Genomic DNA, 17,076 nt, shown 5'->3' with positions numbered 1-17,076 from the left:
TGTCCTTTAAAGGCCAAATTGCTACCCATCTTCTTCTCTCTTCTCTAAACCTTCCGGCAACTAGGATTGACAACCGGGCTGCCTATTACCTTCTGAAGACTTCCATGCCTTCCACAAGTCCTCTACGCTGATGAGCTTATCCTCACCATGGAAGGTGCTGTGTTTCACCGTTGGGTCGTGGTAATTGAGGTCTTCCCTCAGGAACTGCAAGGGAAAGCACACAAGTCACGAGAGATACCTGGGAGCCAGCCCACTAAGATCTCCTCACAGGTCACCTAGCTACCCACAGCACATCCCACCTGCCGGATGTACAAGTGTATCACATCATCCATGTATTCTTCCATGTGAATATGTCCGACTTACTAACTAGACTGCCTTTTCTTCTTTGTTATATGTTTCGCTTGAGAAAAAAATAAACGTAAGAAATTCCTTCCTCATATTTTTTTAATTATGGAAAAGGAAGAATTAACAACTTCTGAGCATTCATTTACACACTAAGCAACATTCCAAGAGCTTCTATTTTCTCATCTAATCTTCACAACTAATGAATTATCACACTTATTTTACAAATGAGAACAGTAACAGTCTTTATTTATTTATTTATTTAGGCTGCATTGGGTCTTCGCTGCTGCTCGCAGGCTTTTCTTTAGTTGCGGCGAGCAGGGGCTACTCTTCGTTGAGGTGTGCGGGTTTCTCATTGCAGTGGCTTCTCTTGTGGCGGAGCACGGGCTCTAGGCGTGAGGGCTTCAGTAGTTGTAGCACGCAAGCTCAGTAGTTGTGGCTCATGGGCTCTAGAGCAAGGCTCAGTAATTGTGGTGCATGGGCTTAGTTGCTCTGCAGCATGTGGGATCTTCCTGGACCAGGGCTCGAACCCGTGTCCCCTGCACTGGCAGGCAGATTCTTAACCACTGAGCCACCAGGGAAGTCCAAGAACAGTAATAGTCTTAAAGAACACAGTTTGCCCCAAATTCTCAAAACATTAAGTTTAAAGAGATTAAATTACTTGCTGTGACAATTTTAAAATATGTCCACAATTCTTTGACAATCCTTCCATAAAAGTTGAATTCCTCTGCCCTTGAATATAGGCTGACATTAATGACTCATCTTCTAACAAACAGAATGTGGCAGTAATGATGTCAAATGACTTCCCAGGCTAGGGTAGAAAAGGCAATATAGATTCCACCTGGCTCACTCCCTTTGGGGACACATGCCTTGGGAGCTCTGAGCCACCATGTAAGAAGCCTGGCTACCCTGAGGCTATCATTCTGGAGAGATCATGTGTAAAGACTATTTAGAGCTAGCAATGTCTGAGCAGCCCAAGCTGTCTGAGTCTTCCAGCCCAGGAGTCAGACATGTGAGTGACTGAGACTTCAGGTGATTCTAGCCCCTAGATTTTGAGTTACTTCACCTGATGCCAAGTGGACACACAGGAGCTGTCCCTGATAAGCCAAGCCAAGATTGCAGAAACATGATAAAATAAATGTTTTTGTTGTTTGGAACCTCTACGTTTGGGGGAAGTTTGTTATGCAGCATTAGATAACTGAAACATCTGCCCAAGGTTACAGCTGATAAGTGATAGAGTTAGTATTCCAATCCAAGGTATCTGACTTTATAGTCTAAACTTTTCCCCTGTACTGCATATGCTGTCCTTTAGTTACGTGGATTTTTTTTCACACTACACTTTTACAAGAAAAAAGAAAAGCAAAAGAAATCAAAGCTTTTAGAAATTTAACTGGTAATTAATTTCACAGATGCTCATTCAGCCCAATCCTTAACCACATTAGTATGTATAAGATTGAACAGTGATCACTGCTTTCCACTGAGCCTCAAACATCAAAGAAATATGCAACTCTGATCACTACTCTCACAAGAACACATTTTAGTAGAATTTTCAGGAAATGTCTCTTATCCACCTTTCATTATCCCCAGGGTCCAAGAAAGGAAAAGGTCTGACCCAGAGTAATGTAAGTAAATGTTGTTGACTAAATGAATAGATGATTGACAGAATGGTCCCAGATTCCTTAAACCCATAATCGAGGGATGATTTTCTCCCCTGGGTTTTTCAGACATAAGACGTCTGGGCTTAAAGACTCAGAAGAGAAGTTTGAAGAGAGACCACACTGGAGTACTCTCAACCTAGTCAGGGTATAGGCTGCTGAGCACAAGGAGCTTGACAATGTCCACAACTATAACGTAGCACTGTCCAATACAACTTTCTGCAATAATGGAAAGGTTCAATATCTGTCCTGTCCAAACAACTGTCACTAGGCACAGGCAGCTATTGAGTACTCATAATGTGGCTAGTATGGCTAAAGAACTGAAATTTTTTAAAAATTAATTTACATTTAAGTTTAAATGGCCACATATGGCTAATAGCTACATACTGGAGTGCAGCTCTATTGCAGTCTACTACCTGGGGTATAGGTACGGCCTAGCTACATTCCCATGGAGGCTAGAATCCTGAAGAGAAGTCAAGACCTCTGGCAAGATGAGGAGTGAAGAGCAGTGCCTAAGTTTAACAGTTCTCTGTGTCCTCCGCCCACAACTAAACTCAGGTTCCTTCTGACGTGAGTGGGTTAGGTTCTCCAGCTCCCCAATGCCTCATTTGAAATTGGCGAGAGAATCTACTTTTTAATAAGAATTAGGTAAGTGACATGGTGAAGGGCCCAGAGCAAGGAGATTTTGTCAGTTCTTAGAAAGGTAAACTGACTGAAGTATTTAACATGTTTGGATTTTTTAATAGTCAGCCCTTTAGACCACCTAACATCCAATGTATTGTATGCTATAAATTGTGACTCTTAACATTTTTTTCCCAAATTGCTACCAGTATCCCAACTCCATTTATTAAATTATCTGTTTTTCCATGGAAGCAACCTAAATGTCCATTGACAGATGAATGGATAAAGAAGATGTGGTATATATACACAATGGAATATTACTCAGCTATAAAAAAAAGAATGAAGTGAAGTAAGTCAGAAAGAGAAAAACAAATACAGTATGCTAACACATATATATGGAATCTAAGGGAAAAAAAAAAAAGGTCATGAAGAACCTAGTGGCAAGACGGGAATAAAGACACAGACCTACTAGAGAATGGACTTGAGGATATGGGGAGGGGGAGGGGTGAGATGTGACAGGGTGAGAGAGTGTCATGGACATATATACACTACCAAATGTAAAATAGATAGCTAGTGGGAAGCAGCCGCATAGCACAGGGAGATCAGCTCGGTGCTTTGTGACCACCTAGAGGGGTGGGATAGGGAGGGTGGGAGGGAGGGAGATGCAAGAGGGAAGAGATATGGGAACATATGTATATGTATAACTGATTCACTTTATTGTAAAGCAGAAACCAACACACCATTGTAAAGCAATTATACTTCAATAAAGATGTTTGAAAAAAAAAAAAAAGAATGAAATAATGCCATTTGCAGCAATGGATGGACCTAGAGATTATCATACTAAGTGAAGTAAGTCAGACAGAGAAAGACAAATATCATATGATACACCTATATGTAGAATCTAAAAAACTGATACAAACAAACTTATTTACAAAACAGAAACAGACTCACAGACATAGTAAACAAACTTACAGTTACCAAAGGAGAAATGGGGGTGGGGGGGATAAATTAGGAGTTTGGGATTAGAAGATAAAAACTACTATATATAAAATAGATAAAGAACAAGGTCCAACTGTATAGCACAGGGAACTATATTCAAAACATTGTAAAAACCTATAATGGAAAAGACTATGAAAAAGAATATATATATACACATATATACATATATATACACACACACATATATACACATACATATATCAATATATAAAAAACTGAATCACTTTGCTGTACACCAGAAACTAGCACAACATTGTAAATCAACTATACTTCAATTAAAATAAATAAATAAATAAATAAATGCCTTAGACCTTAAAAAAAAATTATCTGTCTTTTATTCCTTTTTTGGAAAAATGCTATTTAATAAGAAGTAATTATAAAGTAATACTGACTACATATAGTTGGGTATATTTCTAGCCTCTCCATTCTTTTGCACTAAACCATATTTTTGTGCTAGCACTTGACTATTTTATTATACTTTTTATTTTAATTTAATTTTATTTTATTTTATGCTTTTAAATTTTTTCTAATGTCTTGACCCCCTCTTTCCATGGCTCTTTTATTTCAGAACATTTCTTGTCAATCTCAGTTACTTATTTTTCAAAATGAATTTTAAAACAATTTTGTTAATTTTATTGAGAGTCTGATTACTCTCACAGGGGACCTAAGTGATGAGATCACTGGACCTTAAACACCAGACCCTAGGACATATCAGGGAAGACACAGTTACAAGCAGTCTGAGACAGTCAGTCTGGAGGCAGAAATTCATTCATTCATTTATTCAACAAATATAAGATTTCTATGTTCCAGGCACTAGAAATGCAGTAAATAGTAAACAAAACAGACAAAAATCTTTGTCCTCATTGAGCTAACAACCAATTTGGGTGAGAGAGACAATAATTTGTATAAAGCAGGGAAGGTCAAGAGGGAAGGCCAAGAGTAGTGGTATTAGTGATTTATCATCTTCATTAGAGGTGTCAAGGAAAGTCTCATTAAGAAAGTGACTTTTAAGCAAATATCTGAAGGAGATGTTGGAGAAAGGCAAGCAGGATAACTGGAAGAGTATCCCAAGAACAGAAAATGGCAAATGCAAAGGCCCTGAGCCAAGAACAAGTATGTTCAAGGAATAGCAAGGAGGCCAGTGTGGCCAAAGAGAAACAAGTGAGGTGGTAACTAGTAGGAGATGAACTCAGGGAAGCAACAGGGGTCCAGATCATAAAGACCTTTGTAGGTCATCATAAGGACTTTGACTTTTACTCTGAGATGGAAGCTGTTGGAGGAATTTGAAGAGATATGTGACACGATCGCATTTACATTTTTAAAAGCATTTCTCTGAACGCTGTGTTGAGAAGCAGACTATAGGAGGACAAGGGCAGATGCGGGGAAACAAGGTGGCAATTGCAATAATCAAGATGTGAGCTAACGGTGGCTTGAAACAAAGTAGTAATGTGGATATAATGAGAAGTTGTCAGGTTTTGCATAAACTTTACAGAGATCAAATTTCTAATCTTCATAATTTTTTTAGTTTTGATTCATCAGGGGTCCTTTAAGGTACACCCTACTTTAGTCCTCCTAGGCTGTAACCCAGACCCTCTTAATCTAAGACTAGAGAAACACTTGTCATATGCAGGCCTTAGGAGCAGAAATGCCAAAATCTCCAAGGAAGAGGATTTTCCACCATTATCAGCTAACTCCAGGAAACCATGAGATGAGATATACCAGCTCCTTTTAGGGAGCCAACAAGAAATAGGCTGCTTTTTATAGCCAAGTCTGGTCATTGAGGTGTACGGAGAGCAGAGAAGCTCATGGGAAGAAAGTGCAAGGAGTATCTGCACAGGGGCTCACATCAGGCTCTGCTGGTGCCACAAAGCACGCAAAGAAAGAGTAAGGTCAGAAAACAAGGCCAGCAAGAAGGTGGTGCCAAACGAGGAGTGTGGGCTGACAGAAGCTATACCTGAAGGAAGGGCCAGGTGCTGGGTGGACCCTCTTTAGAGAACAAGGAAGTGCGGCTGCAACAAGCAGGCTTTTTTTCTTTTTTTTTTTTTTTTAACGTCTTTATTGGAGTATAATTGCTTTACAATGGTGTGTTAGTTTCTGCTGTATAACAAAGTGAATCAGCTATACATATACACATATCCCCATATCTCCTCCCTCTTGCGTCTCCCTCCCACCCTCCCTACCCACCCCTCTAGGTGGTCACAAAGCACCGAGCTGAGGCTTTAAGGAAAGGCGGTGTACTGTAAATATAAAGAGTTCAGAACCTTTAGAAACAGACCACTTCCTATGTGACTTTTGGGCAAGCTACTTAGCATCTCTGAGCCTGTTATTCCCCTCAAAATGAGGGCTAATTATCCCTCTCATTTGAGTGTGATAAGGATTAAATGAGTCATGTTTGCACAAGTCATAAACTGCCTTTGCACATGTCTTTTAATGGCCCACAGAGCATTTTATAAATTGAAACTATATTTAAAAATCCAATTTCAGGGACTTCCCTGGTGGTCCAGTGGTTAAGACTCCACACTCCCAACGCAGGGGGCCTGGGTTCGATCCCTAGTCAAGGAACTAGATCCCACATGCCGCAACTAAGAGCCTGCGAGCCACAACTAAAGGAGCCCACATGCCACAACTAAAACGATCCCGCATGCCACAACTAAGACCCAGCGCAGCCAAATAAATAAATAAATAATTTTTTTTTTTTTAAATCAAATTTCACCCCAAAAGTCCAGCTCTCTTTAAAAAAACAATTTAAAGGTCTAGGAACACTGAGCTCCAGCGACAACTCTGGAATTTTATTTGGGAGAGGCTTAAGGGCTACAATTTGATTGGAAGGGAGGGTGGTGGCTAAGGGACTTGTCATGAGGTTGTGTTTGCAAAGCAAGCACATTGTTTTTATGTAGATCGTTTATTACAAATTAATTTTATAATGCAACATTTTATGAAGATGTTTTTGTTTATATTTTACTTAAAATTAAGAAAAAATTAATTGCCCCTATCAAACAGTATTATACATATGTCGCAATTTGGGGCAGATTAGAGGTGGGGCAGTTGGTCCTGAGGAAGATAACGAGGGCTTTTTTTTTTTTTCTTAATTTTTAAAAAAATTTTTTATTTTATTTATTTATTTTTGGCTACATTGGGTCTTCGTTGCTGTGCGCGGGCTTTCTCTAGTTGCGGCAAGCGGGGGCTACTCTTTGTTGCGGTGCGCGGGCTTCTCACTGCAGTGGCTTCCCTTGTTGTGGAACACGGGCTCTAGGCACGTGGGCTTCGGCAGCTGCAGCACGCGGGCTCAGCAGTTGTGGCTCACAGGCTCTAGAGCGCAGGCTCAGTAGTTGTGGCGCACGGGCTTAGTTGCTCCGTGGCATGTGGGATCTTCCTGGACCAGGGCTCGAACCCGTGTCCCCTGCATTGGCAGGTGGATTCTTAACCACTGTGCCACCAGGGAAGCCCAACAAGGGCTTCTTGATCAAAGATGATTATTCTTGATCAAAGATGATTATGACCGTGCTCCCACGGTCCCTGTGTATACCCTAATCAGTCTTGTATGCGTCTATCTCCCCTACCAAACCATATACCCTCTGATAGACGATCCCAGTTACCCAGCCATAAACATAGCATACAAGAAAGTTGTACAGAACTAGAACTTTGATGTCCAATATACTTGAGGTAGGCATTATCACATATTGCTCTGAACGCTGTCCCACGTCCAGCTAATGGCTAATGTCTGATATAAGACAAAGTTTAAAAGCAACAAAAAGCAAAACCAAAACAAAACCAAAGAGGCAACTTTTGGCTCCCACAACAAGGATTTACTATTTCGGACTCAGAACAAGCAGGTCTTCTCTCAGGAAGGTCTAAGGAGGCTCCCTGAAAGTCCTGCCTTACCAGGGGGAATACAGCATTGGCTAGAGCTGCAGCTCAACAGCTCTCTGAAGAGCCAAGGGACCAGTTCTTACTAGGTATACTTAGTTCTATGAGCTCAGAAAAGTGATCTCCCTGGCAGTGGCACAAAGCATGCAACCCCATCCCAAGTGAAGCAGTAGTGAAGGGGTGTGGGTGAGAGCAGACAGGAGGGGAGACATCTCTCTAGAATTCCCAACAAAATAGGCCAGCCAGCTTCATCAGGGAACAAAATTCACTGAGGTAAAGCTGGAAGAGGAGCAGCACATCTTTGGGTGTGGGAATCAGGTGGGTCACCTGGGTTCTTCCCTGGAAGCAATTACTCCTCCTTCCCCTTTCCACCCTTGTTCCCCACTGCTCACGCTCCATGTCCCCCAAACCACACCACAACACCACCACTCCCACTTCCCCACACGTACAATGTTTAGAACCCACAACACACATGCCCCAGATCTGAGAAGCTTCCCAACTCTTGTTCACCACGTGAACATCTAGCAAGGACCCAGATTTTAGCTACAACTGCTCTGAATGTCATTGGTACAGAATGCTGGGACATGGATATCTCAGGGGTGAAAAATCTGTCCTCAGTGAGACCAGAAGCTATTGCTCAAGGTCAGGGAGAGGACAGTCATTTCTCACTCACCTTTGTACATCTAGTCTCACTTCTGCCAGTCCATCTACCACACTAGTCACCAGAATGACCTCTGTAAAGTATAAATCTAACGATACCAACGTACCTACTTAAAATCTCATGACTCCCCATTACCAATAGGATAAAGCCCTAGCCTCTTGGCCTTACATTCAAGGCCTTTTACAATCTGGCCCATAGACTAACTTTCCAGTCAGCTTCCTGGCCATTCTCCCTCCCTATCAGACATCTACACTCCAGGCCAGGGGTCAGGAAACTACGGCCATGGGCCAAATCCAGCTTGCTGCTTGTTTTTGTAAATAAAGTTTTATTGGAACTCAGCCACATTCATTCATTTATGCACTGTCTATAGCTGCTTTCATGCTTCAAAGGCAGACTTGAGTCGTTGTGACAGAGACTGTGTGGCCAGCAAAGCCTAAAATATTGACTATCCGGCCCTTTATAGAAAAAGTTTGCCAACATTTGCTCTAGATACATCAAGCCACTTCAGGCTCCTTGAACAAACTAGACCATGCTCTTTTTCCTTTACACAAGGTGCTCCATTTAAAATGTTTCTCCTCTTTATCTGCTGAAGAAAAAGTCACTGCCTCTGTGAAGTTTTCCAGACCTCTCCCAAGCAAATTAACTGCCCTATCCTATTTGTGCTCTTAGTCCTCAGGGTATATATCTATGACAGTATTTATCCCATTATACCATAATTACTATTTAATTACCCCCTTTTTACTCCCCTAAGCAACTCAAATATAGAAATTGTGTTTTATTTGTCACTTATCTCTTTATCCAGCATCTTGCAAATTTTCTGGAACACCTAAATAAATAATTAATTTAGCTCTGTAAGCCAATCTCCAAGCATAGAGCCTGGCACAGAGCAAGGTATGTGGTTATTAAATAACTGAATGAGTATCTCTCACTTGAGCTTGCCCTAGAACACCCAGGAGAATGCTTAGCTTACAGTAGGTAGTCAATGCCTATTATGTCTACTATACAGAAGAAAGAAAAAGGTCCCCACATTGCCAGCCAATCTAAAACAAAGATATCGAGATTAACCAAGATGGCGGAGTAGAAGGACGTGCTCTCACTCCCTCTTGCGAGAGCACCAGAATCACAACTGGCTGCTGGACAATCATTGACAGGAAGACCCTGGACTTCACCAAGGAGGATACCCCACGTCCAAGGACAGAGGAGAAGCCACAGTGAGACGGTAGGAGGGGCGCAATCAGAGTAAAATCAAATCCCATAACTGCTGGGTGGGTGGCTCACAGACTGGCGAACACTTATACCACAGAAGTCCACCCACTGGAGTGAAGGTTCTGAGCCCCACGTCAGGCTTCCCAACCAGGGGGTCCAGCTACGGGAGGAGGAATTCCTAGAGAATCAGACTTTGAAGCCTAGTGGGAATTGATTGCAGGACTTTGACAGGACTGGGGGAAACAGAGACCCCACTCTTGCAGGGCACACACAAAGTAATGTGTGCATCGGGACCCAGGGGAAGGAGCAGTGACCCTGGGGGAGACTGAACCAGACCTACCTGCTGGTGTTGGGGGGTCTCCTGCAGAGGCGAGTGGTGGCTCTGTTTCACCGTGGGGATAAGGACACTGGCAGCAGAGGTTCTGGGAAGTTCTCCTTGGCGTGAGCCCTCCCAGAGTCTGCCATTAACCCCACCAAAGAGCACGGGTAGGCTCCAGTGTTGGGTTGCCTCAGGCAAAACAACCAACAGGGAGGGAACCCAGCCCCACCCATCAACAGTCAAGTGGATTAAGGTTTTACTGAGCTCTGACCGCCACAGCAACAGTTAGCTCTACCCACCACCAGAGCCTCCCATCAAGCCTCTTAGATAGCCTCAACCACCAGAGGGCAGACAACAGAAGCAAGAAAAACTACAATCCTGCAGCCTGTGGACCAAAAACCACAGTTACAGAAAGATAGAGAAGATGAAAAGGCAGAGGGCTATGTATCAGATGAAGGAACAAGAAAAAACCCCAGAAAAACAACTAAATGAAGTGGAGATAGGCAACCTTCCAGAAAAAGGATTCAGAATAATGATAGTGAAGATGATCCAGGACCTCGGAATAAGAATGGAGGCAAAGATTGAGAAGATGCAAGAAATGATTAACAAAGACCTAGAAGAATTAAAGAACAAACAAACAGAGATGACCAATACAATAACTGAAATGAAAACTACACTAGAAGGAATCAATAGCAGAATAACTGAGGCAGAAGAACGGATAAGTGACCTGGAAGACAGAATGGTGGAATTCACTGCTGCAGAACAGACTAAAGAAAAAAGAATGAAAAGAAATGAAGACAGCCTAAGAGACCTCTGGGACAACATTAAACACAACAACATTCGCATTATATGGGTCCCAGAAGGAGAAGAGAGAGAGAAAGGACCAGAGAAAATATTTGAAGAGATTATAGTCGAAAACTTCCCCAACATGGGAAAGGAAATAGCCACCCAAGTCCAGGAAGCGCAGAGAGTCCCATACAGAATAAACCCAAGGAGAAACACGCCGAGACACATAGTAATCAAAGTGGCAAAAATTAAAGACAAAGAAAAATTATTGAAAGCAGCAAGGGAAAAACGACAAATAACATACAAGGGAACTCCCATAAGGTTAACAGCTGATTTCTCAGCAGAAACTCTGCAAGCCAGAAGGGAGTGGCATGATATACTTAAAGTGATGAAAGGGAAGAACCTACAACCAAGATTACTCTACCCGGCAAGGATCTCATTTAGATTTGATGGAGAAATCAAAAGCTTTACAGACAAGCAAAAGCTAAGAGAATTCAGCACCACCAAACCAGCTCTACAACAAATGCTAAAGGAACTTCTCTAAGTGGGAAACACAAGAGAAGAAAAGGACCTACAAAAACAAACCCAAAACAATTAAGAAAATGGTCATAGGAACATACATATCGATAATTACCTTAAACGTGAATGGATTAAATGCCCCAACCAAAAGACGTAGACTGGCTGAATGGATACAAAAACAAGACCCATATATATGCTGTCTACAAGAGACCCACTTTAGACCTAGGGACACATACAGACTGAAAGTGAGGGGATGGAAAAAGATATTCCATGCAAATGGAAATCAAAAGAAAGCTGGAGTAGCTATACTCATATCAGATAAAATAGACTTTAAAATAAAGAATGTTACAAGAGACAACGAAGGACACTACATAATGATCCAGGGATCAATCCAAGAAGAAGATATAACAATTATAAATATATATGCACCCAACATAGGAGCACCTCAATACGTAAGGCAACTGCTAACAGCTATAAAAGAGGAAATCGACAGTAACACAATAATAGTGGGGGACTTTAACACTTCACTTACACCACTGGACAGATCATCCAAAATGAAAATAAATAAGGAAACAGAAGCTTTAAATGACACAATAGACCAGATAGATTTAATTGATATATATAGGACATTCCATCCAAAAACAGCAGATTACACGTTCTTCTCAAGTGCGCACGGAACATTCTCCAGGATAGATCACATCTTGGGTCACAAATCAAGCCTCAGTAAATTTAAGAAAATTGAAATCATATCAAGCGTCTTTTCTGACCACAACGCTATGAGATTAGAAATGAATTACAGGGAAAAAAACGTAAAAAAGACAAACACATGGAGGCTAAACAATACGTTACTAAATAGCCAAGAGATCACTGAAGAAATCAAAGAGGAAATCAAAAAATACTTAGAGACAAATGACAATGAAAACACGACGACCCAAAACCTATGGGATGCAGCAAAAGCGGTTCTAAGAGGGAAGTTTATAGCTATACAAGCCTACCTCAAGAAACAAGAAAAATCTCAAGTAAACAATCTAACCTTACACCTAAAGAAACTAGAGAAAGAAGAACAAACAAAACCCAAAGTTAGCAGAAGGAAAGAAATCATAAAGATCAGAGCAGAAATAAATGAAATAGAAACAAAGAAAACAATAGCAAAGATCAATAAAACTAAAAGTTGGTTCTTTGAGAAGATAAACAAAATTGATAAGCCATTAGCCAGACTCATCAAGAAAAAGAGGGAGAGGACTCAAATCAATAAAATCAGAAATGAAAAAGGAGAAGTTACAACAGACACCACAGAAATACAAAGCATCCTAAGAGACTACTACAAGCAACTTTATGCCAATAAAATGGACAACCTGGAAGAAATGGACAAATTCTTAGAAAGGTATAACCTTCCAAGACTGAATCAGGAAGAAATAGAAAATATGAACAGACCAATCACAAGTAATGAAATTGAAACTGTGATTAAAAATCTTCCAACAAACAAAAGTCCAGGACCAGATGGCTTCACAGGTGAATTCTATCAAACATTTAGAGAAGAGCTAACACCCATCCTTCTCAAACTCTTCCAAAAAATTGCAGAGGAAGGAACACTCCCAAACTCATTCTATGAGGCCACCATCACCCTGATACCAAAACCAGACAAAGACACTACAAAAAAAGAAAATTACAGACCAATATCACTGATGAATATAGATGCAAAAATCCTCAACAAAATACTAGCAAACAGAATCCAACAACACATTAAAAGGATCATACACCACGATCAAGTGGGATTTATCCCAGGGATGCAAGGATTCTTCAATATACGCAAATCAATCAATGTGATACACCATATTAACAAATTGAAGAATAAAAACCATATGATCATCTCAATAGATGCAGAAAAAGCTTTTGACAAAATTCAACACCCATTTATGATAAAAACTCTCCAGAAAGTGGGCATAGAGGGAACCTACCTCAAGATAATAAAGGCCATATGTGACAAACCCACAGCAAACATCATTCTCAATGGTGAAAAACTGAAAGCATTTCCTCTAAGATCAGGAACGAGACAAGGATGTCCACTCTCACCACTATTATTCAACATAGTTCTGGAACTCCTAGCCACGGCAATCAGAGAAGAAAAAGAAATAAAAGGAATACAAATTGGAAAAGAAGTAAAACTGTCACTGTTTGCGGATGACATGATACTATACATAGAGAATCCTAAAACTGCCACCAGAAAACTGCTAGAGCTAATTAATGAATATGGTAAAGTTGCAGGATACAAAATTAATGCACAGAAATCTCTTGCATTCCTATACACTAATGATGAAAAATCTGAAAGAGAAATTATGGAAACACTCCCATTTACCATTGCAACAAAAAGAATAAAATACTTAGGAATAAACCTACCTAGGGAGACAAAAGACCTGTATGCAGAAAACTATAAGACACTGATGAAAGAAATTAAAGATGATACCAACAGATGGAGAGATATACCATGTTCTTGGATTGGAAGAATCAACATTGTGAAAATGAGTATACTACCCAAAGCAATCTACAGATTCAATGCAATCCCTATCAAATTACCAATGGCATTTTTTACGGAGCTAGAACAAATCATCTTAAAATTTGTATGGAGACACAAAAGACCCCGAATAGCCAAAGCAGTCTTGAGGCAAAAAAATGGAGCTGGAGGAATCAGACTCCCTGACTTCAGACTATACTACAAAGCTACAGTAATCAAGACAATATGGTACTGGCACAAAAACAGAAACATAGATCAATGGAACAAGATAGAAAGCCCAGAGATTAACCCACGCACCTATGGTCAACTAATCTATGACAAAGGAGGCAAAGATATACAATGGAGAAAGGACAGTCTCTTCAATAAGTGGTGCTGGGAAAACTGGACAGCTACATGTAAAAGAATGAAATTAGAATACTCCCTAACACCATACACAAAAATAAACTCAAAATGGATTAGAGACCTAAATATAAGACTGGACACTATAAAACTCTTAGAGGAAAACATAGGAAGAACACTCTTTGACATAAATCACAGCAAGATCTTTTTTGATCCACCTCCTAGAGTAATGGAAATAAAAACAAAAATAAACAAGTGGGACCTAATGAAACTTCAAAGCTTTTGCACAGCAAAGGAAACCATAAACAAGACGAAAAGACAACCCTCAGAATGGGAGAAAATATTTGCAAATGAATCAACGGACAAAGGATTAATCTCCAAAATATATAAACAGCTCATTCAGCTCAATATCAAAGAAACAAACACCCCAATCCAAAAATGGGCAGAAGACCTAAATAGACATTTCTCCAAAGAAGACATACAGACGGCCACGAAGCACATGAAAAGATGCTCAACATCACTAATTATTAGAGAAATGCAAATCAAAACTACAATGAGGTATCACCTCACTCCTGTTAGAATGGGCATCATCAGAAAATCTACAAACAACAAATGCTGGAGAGGGTGTGGAGAAAAGGGAACCCTCTTGCACTGTTGGTGGGAATGTAAATTGATACAGCCACTATGGAGAACAATATGGAGGTTCCTTAAAAAACTAAAAATAGAATTACCATATGACCCAGCAATCCCACTACTGGGCATATACCCAGAGAAAACCATAATTCAAAAAGACACATGCACCCGAATGTTCATTGCAGCACTATTTACAATAGCCAGGTCATGGAAGCAACCTAAATGCCCATCAGCAGACGAATGGATAAAGAAGATGTGGTACATATATACAATGGAATATTACTCAGCCATAAAAAGGAACGAAATTGAGTCATTTGTTGAGACGTGGATGGATCTAGAGACTGTCATACAGAGTGAAGTAAGTCAGAAAGAGAAAAACAAATATCGTATATTAATGCATGTATGCGGAACCTAGAAAAATGGTACAGATGAGCCAGTTTGCAGGGCAGAAGTTGAGACACAGATGTAGAGAATGGACATATGGACACCAAGGGGGGAAAACTGCGGTGAGGTGGGGATGGTGGTGTGCTGAATTGGGCGATTGGGATTGACATGTATACACTAATGTGTATAAAATTGATGCCTAATAAGAACCTGCAGTATAAAAAAACAAACAAAACAACTAATACTAAACTTTCATTGGGTTTTTTGTATGGAAATATGATAATATAAATGTTTCAGACATTACATGAAATTTCTAAAAATCTTATATTTGTATTTGTATGGAAATATGTATGGAAATATGTTAATATAAATGTTTCAGACATTACATGAAATTTCTAAAAATCTTATATTTGTATTTGTATGGAAATATGTTAATATAAATGTTTCAGACATTACATGAAATTTCTAAAAAAAATAAAAATAAAAATAAAACAAAGATATCCAGTTAGGGGCCAGAGGGTTACACTGGCTTGGGTTCAGTGTAACATGATGGTTTAGAGCTTGATTCTAGAGCCAGGCTGCCTGGGTTTGAGTCCTGGTTCTACCACTCACTTTCACTGTATTAGTCACATCATTTGTAAAATGGACATAATAGTACAAACTTCATAATACTCTTATATTGAGGGTATTATAAATGGATTAATTCACGTAAAGGAGTTAGAATAGTACCTGGCACAAAATAAGCTCTCCTATGTATGAATTGAGCTCTCCTAAATATTAATACATTTAATATACTATAAGAGGAATATAAAGATACTAAGAATGTGCAATCCCGGAGCCCACTATTACAGTGATGCTGATCTCTCATATGTAAAGGAGACACACAGAGGAGGTAGAAGACAGATATTTCCTAAGTGCTTGCTACATGAAGACCATGTGCCAAGCGATCAGCAATAGACAAGGCACTGTAATCTACTGACCTCTAAGGCCCTTTCCATTCTACTCTATGATTCTTACTTTGAAAGCTTTAACTCCATTTAAAACAGAAATTTCACAACCTTGGCAAGACCCTCCCTGCCTTCTTTGCCACATCAACTGTCACTTCCTCCCAACCCCAATGATGATGAAATACTTGAAGTTCTCTGAAAGTACCAGGCTCTTGACCAGTCTCATGTCTTTGCACATACTGTTCCCTTAGCTAAAACACTCTCCTTCTCCCATCATCTCTTCGGACCCAAATGACATATCAGCAACTCTGTACATGGGTAAAACTAACTTAGGTCTTTCTCTTCCATGACTCCATCACAGTATCCACTTATCCTACTGCAGAATCCTCATCTGTTTACATGGTTATTTCCACAACTAGAGGAATTTCTTCTAAGGCAGCAACTTCACCTTTCCTTTTACTCCTATATATCTAGTACCCAGCACACATGCAGGTACAGAGAATCTCTCTGAGGTCAATGATAAAGCTTAGTCCTTGTCATGGAATCATCTTTGATGTCCTCAGGCCATGACATTGGTCACATGACACAGATCAAATCCTAGAGGCAGCATCTGAAGTTGCAACTTGCTAGGTACCTGGCCAGAATGGCAAAGACTAAGAAATTTTGACATCTCCAGTCTTGCAAACTATCAGGACCAAAGTATCCAAGCTAGCCAAGGACTACTGCTGGGGAAATCTTATGAAAGGCGGATAGAAATAGATCACTATTTAAAAATATTTCCCCAAACAGAAAGGATTACCTTCTTGGGGTCAATACTGCTACATTTACATAGGATGAATACACAGCACTGGACAGAATGTGTTATGGGTAAAAATGTTTTTAAAAACTGATGAGTTAGAGGGAACTTCTGGCTTGACAGTGTGAGAAGCTCCATAGACCCACTCTCCAGTGAAAGTGGCAAAAGTTATTTTTTAAAAACAATCATTCATTATGTGACATATAACAAAAAGTTAAAGATCCTTAATATAAAAGCACCTAGAAACCAAACAAAAGATGAGCAAAAGATATAAAAATATTTTTATAAAGAAGAAATATAAACAAACATGTATAAACTTTCAACTTCATAAGCAGTCAAAAATTAAAATGAATACCATTTTCCCATCCCTTGAAAAGGCAGCTATGAAAGGATTGGTAATAACTAGTGCTGGAGATAATGAGCACTCTGTCATTGTTGGAGAAAGTATAAATCCATGTTGCTTTTCAGGTGGACAATTTGGCAGTGTATA

The 17,076-nt window shown here is 39.9% G+C and overlaps 1 protein-coding gene across 2 annotated transcripts in view; it reads right to left on the bottom strand.

Moving 5' to 3' along the window:
* The window catches only part of STIM1 (stromal interaction molecule 1), a 212,441-nt gene that overhangs the window by 54,571 nt on the left and 140,794 nt on the right, over positions 1–17,076 (bottom strand). For both annotated transcript variants that reach the window (XM_068555037.1, XM_068555038.1), the window contains exon 3: positions 90–204. In XM_068555037.1, coding sequence (XP_068411138.1) covers positions 90–204 — 115 coding nt within the window. The remainder of the gene's footprint in view (positions 1–89; positions 205–17,076) is intronic.

Source organism: Eschrichtius robustus, chromosome 11 (assembly GCF_028021215.1).
Source record: "Eschrichtius robustus isolate mEscRob2 chromosome 11, mEscRob2.pri, whole genome shotgun sequence".
Lineage (NCBI taxonomy): Eukaryota > Metazoa > Chordata > Mammalia > Artiodactyla > Eschrichtiidae > Eschrichtius > Eschrichtius robustus.
This window is presented reverse-complemented; position numbering and strand designations above follow the sequence as displayed.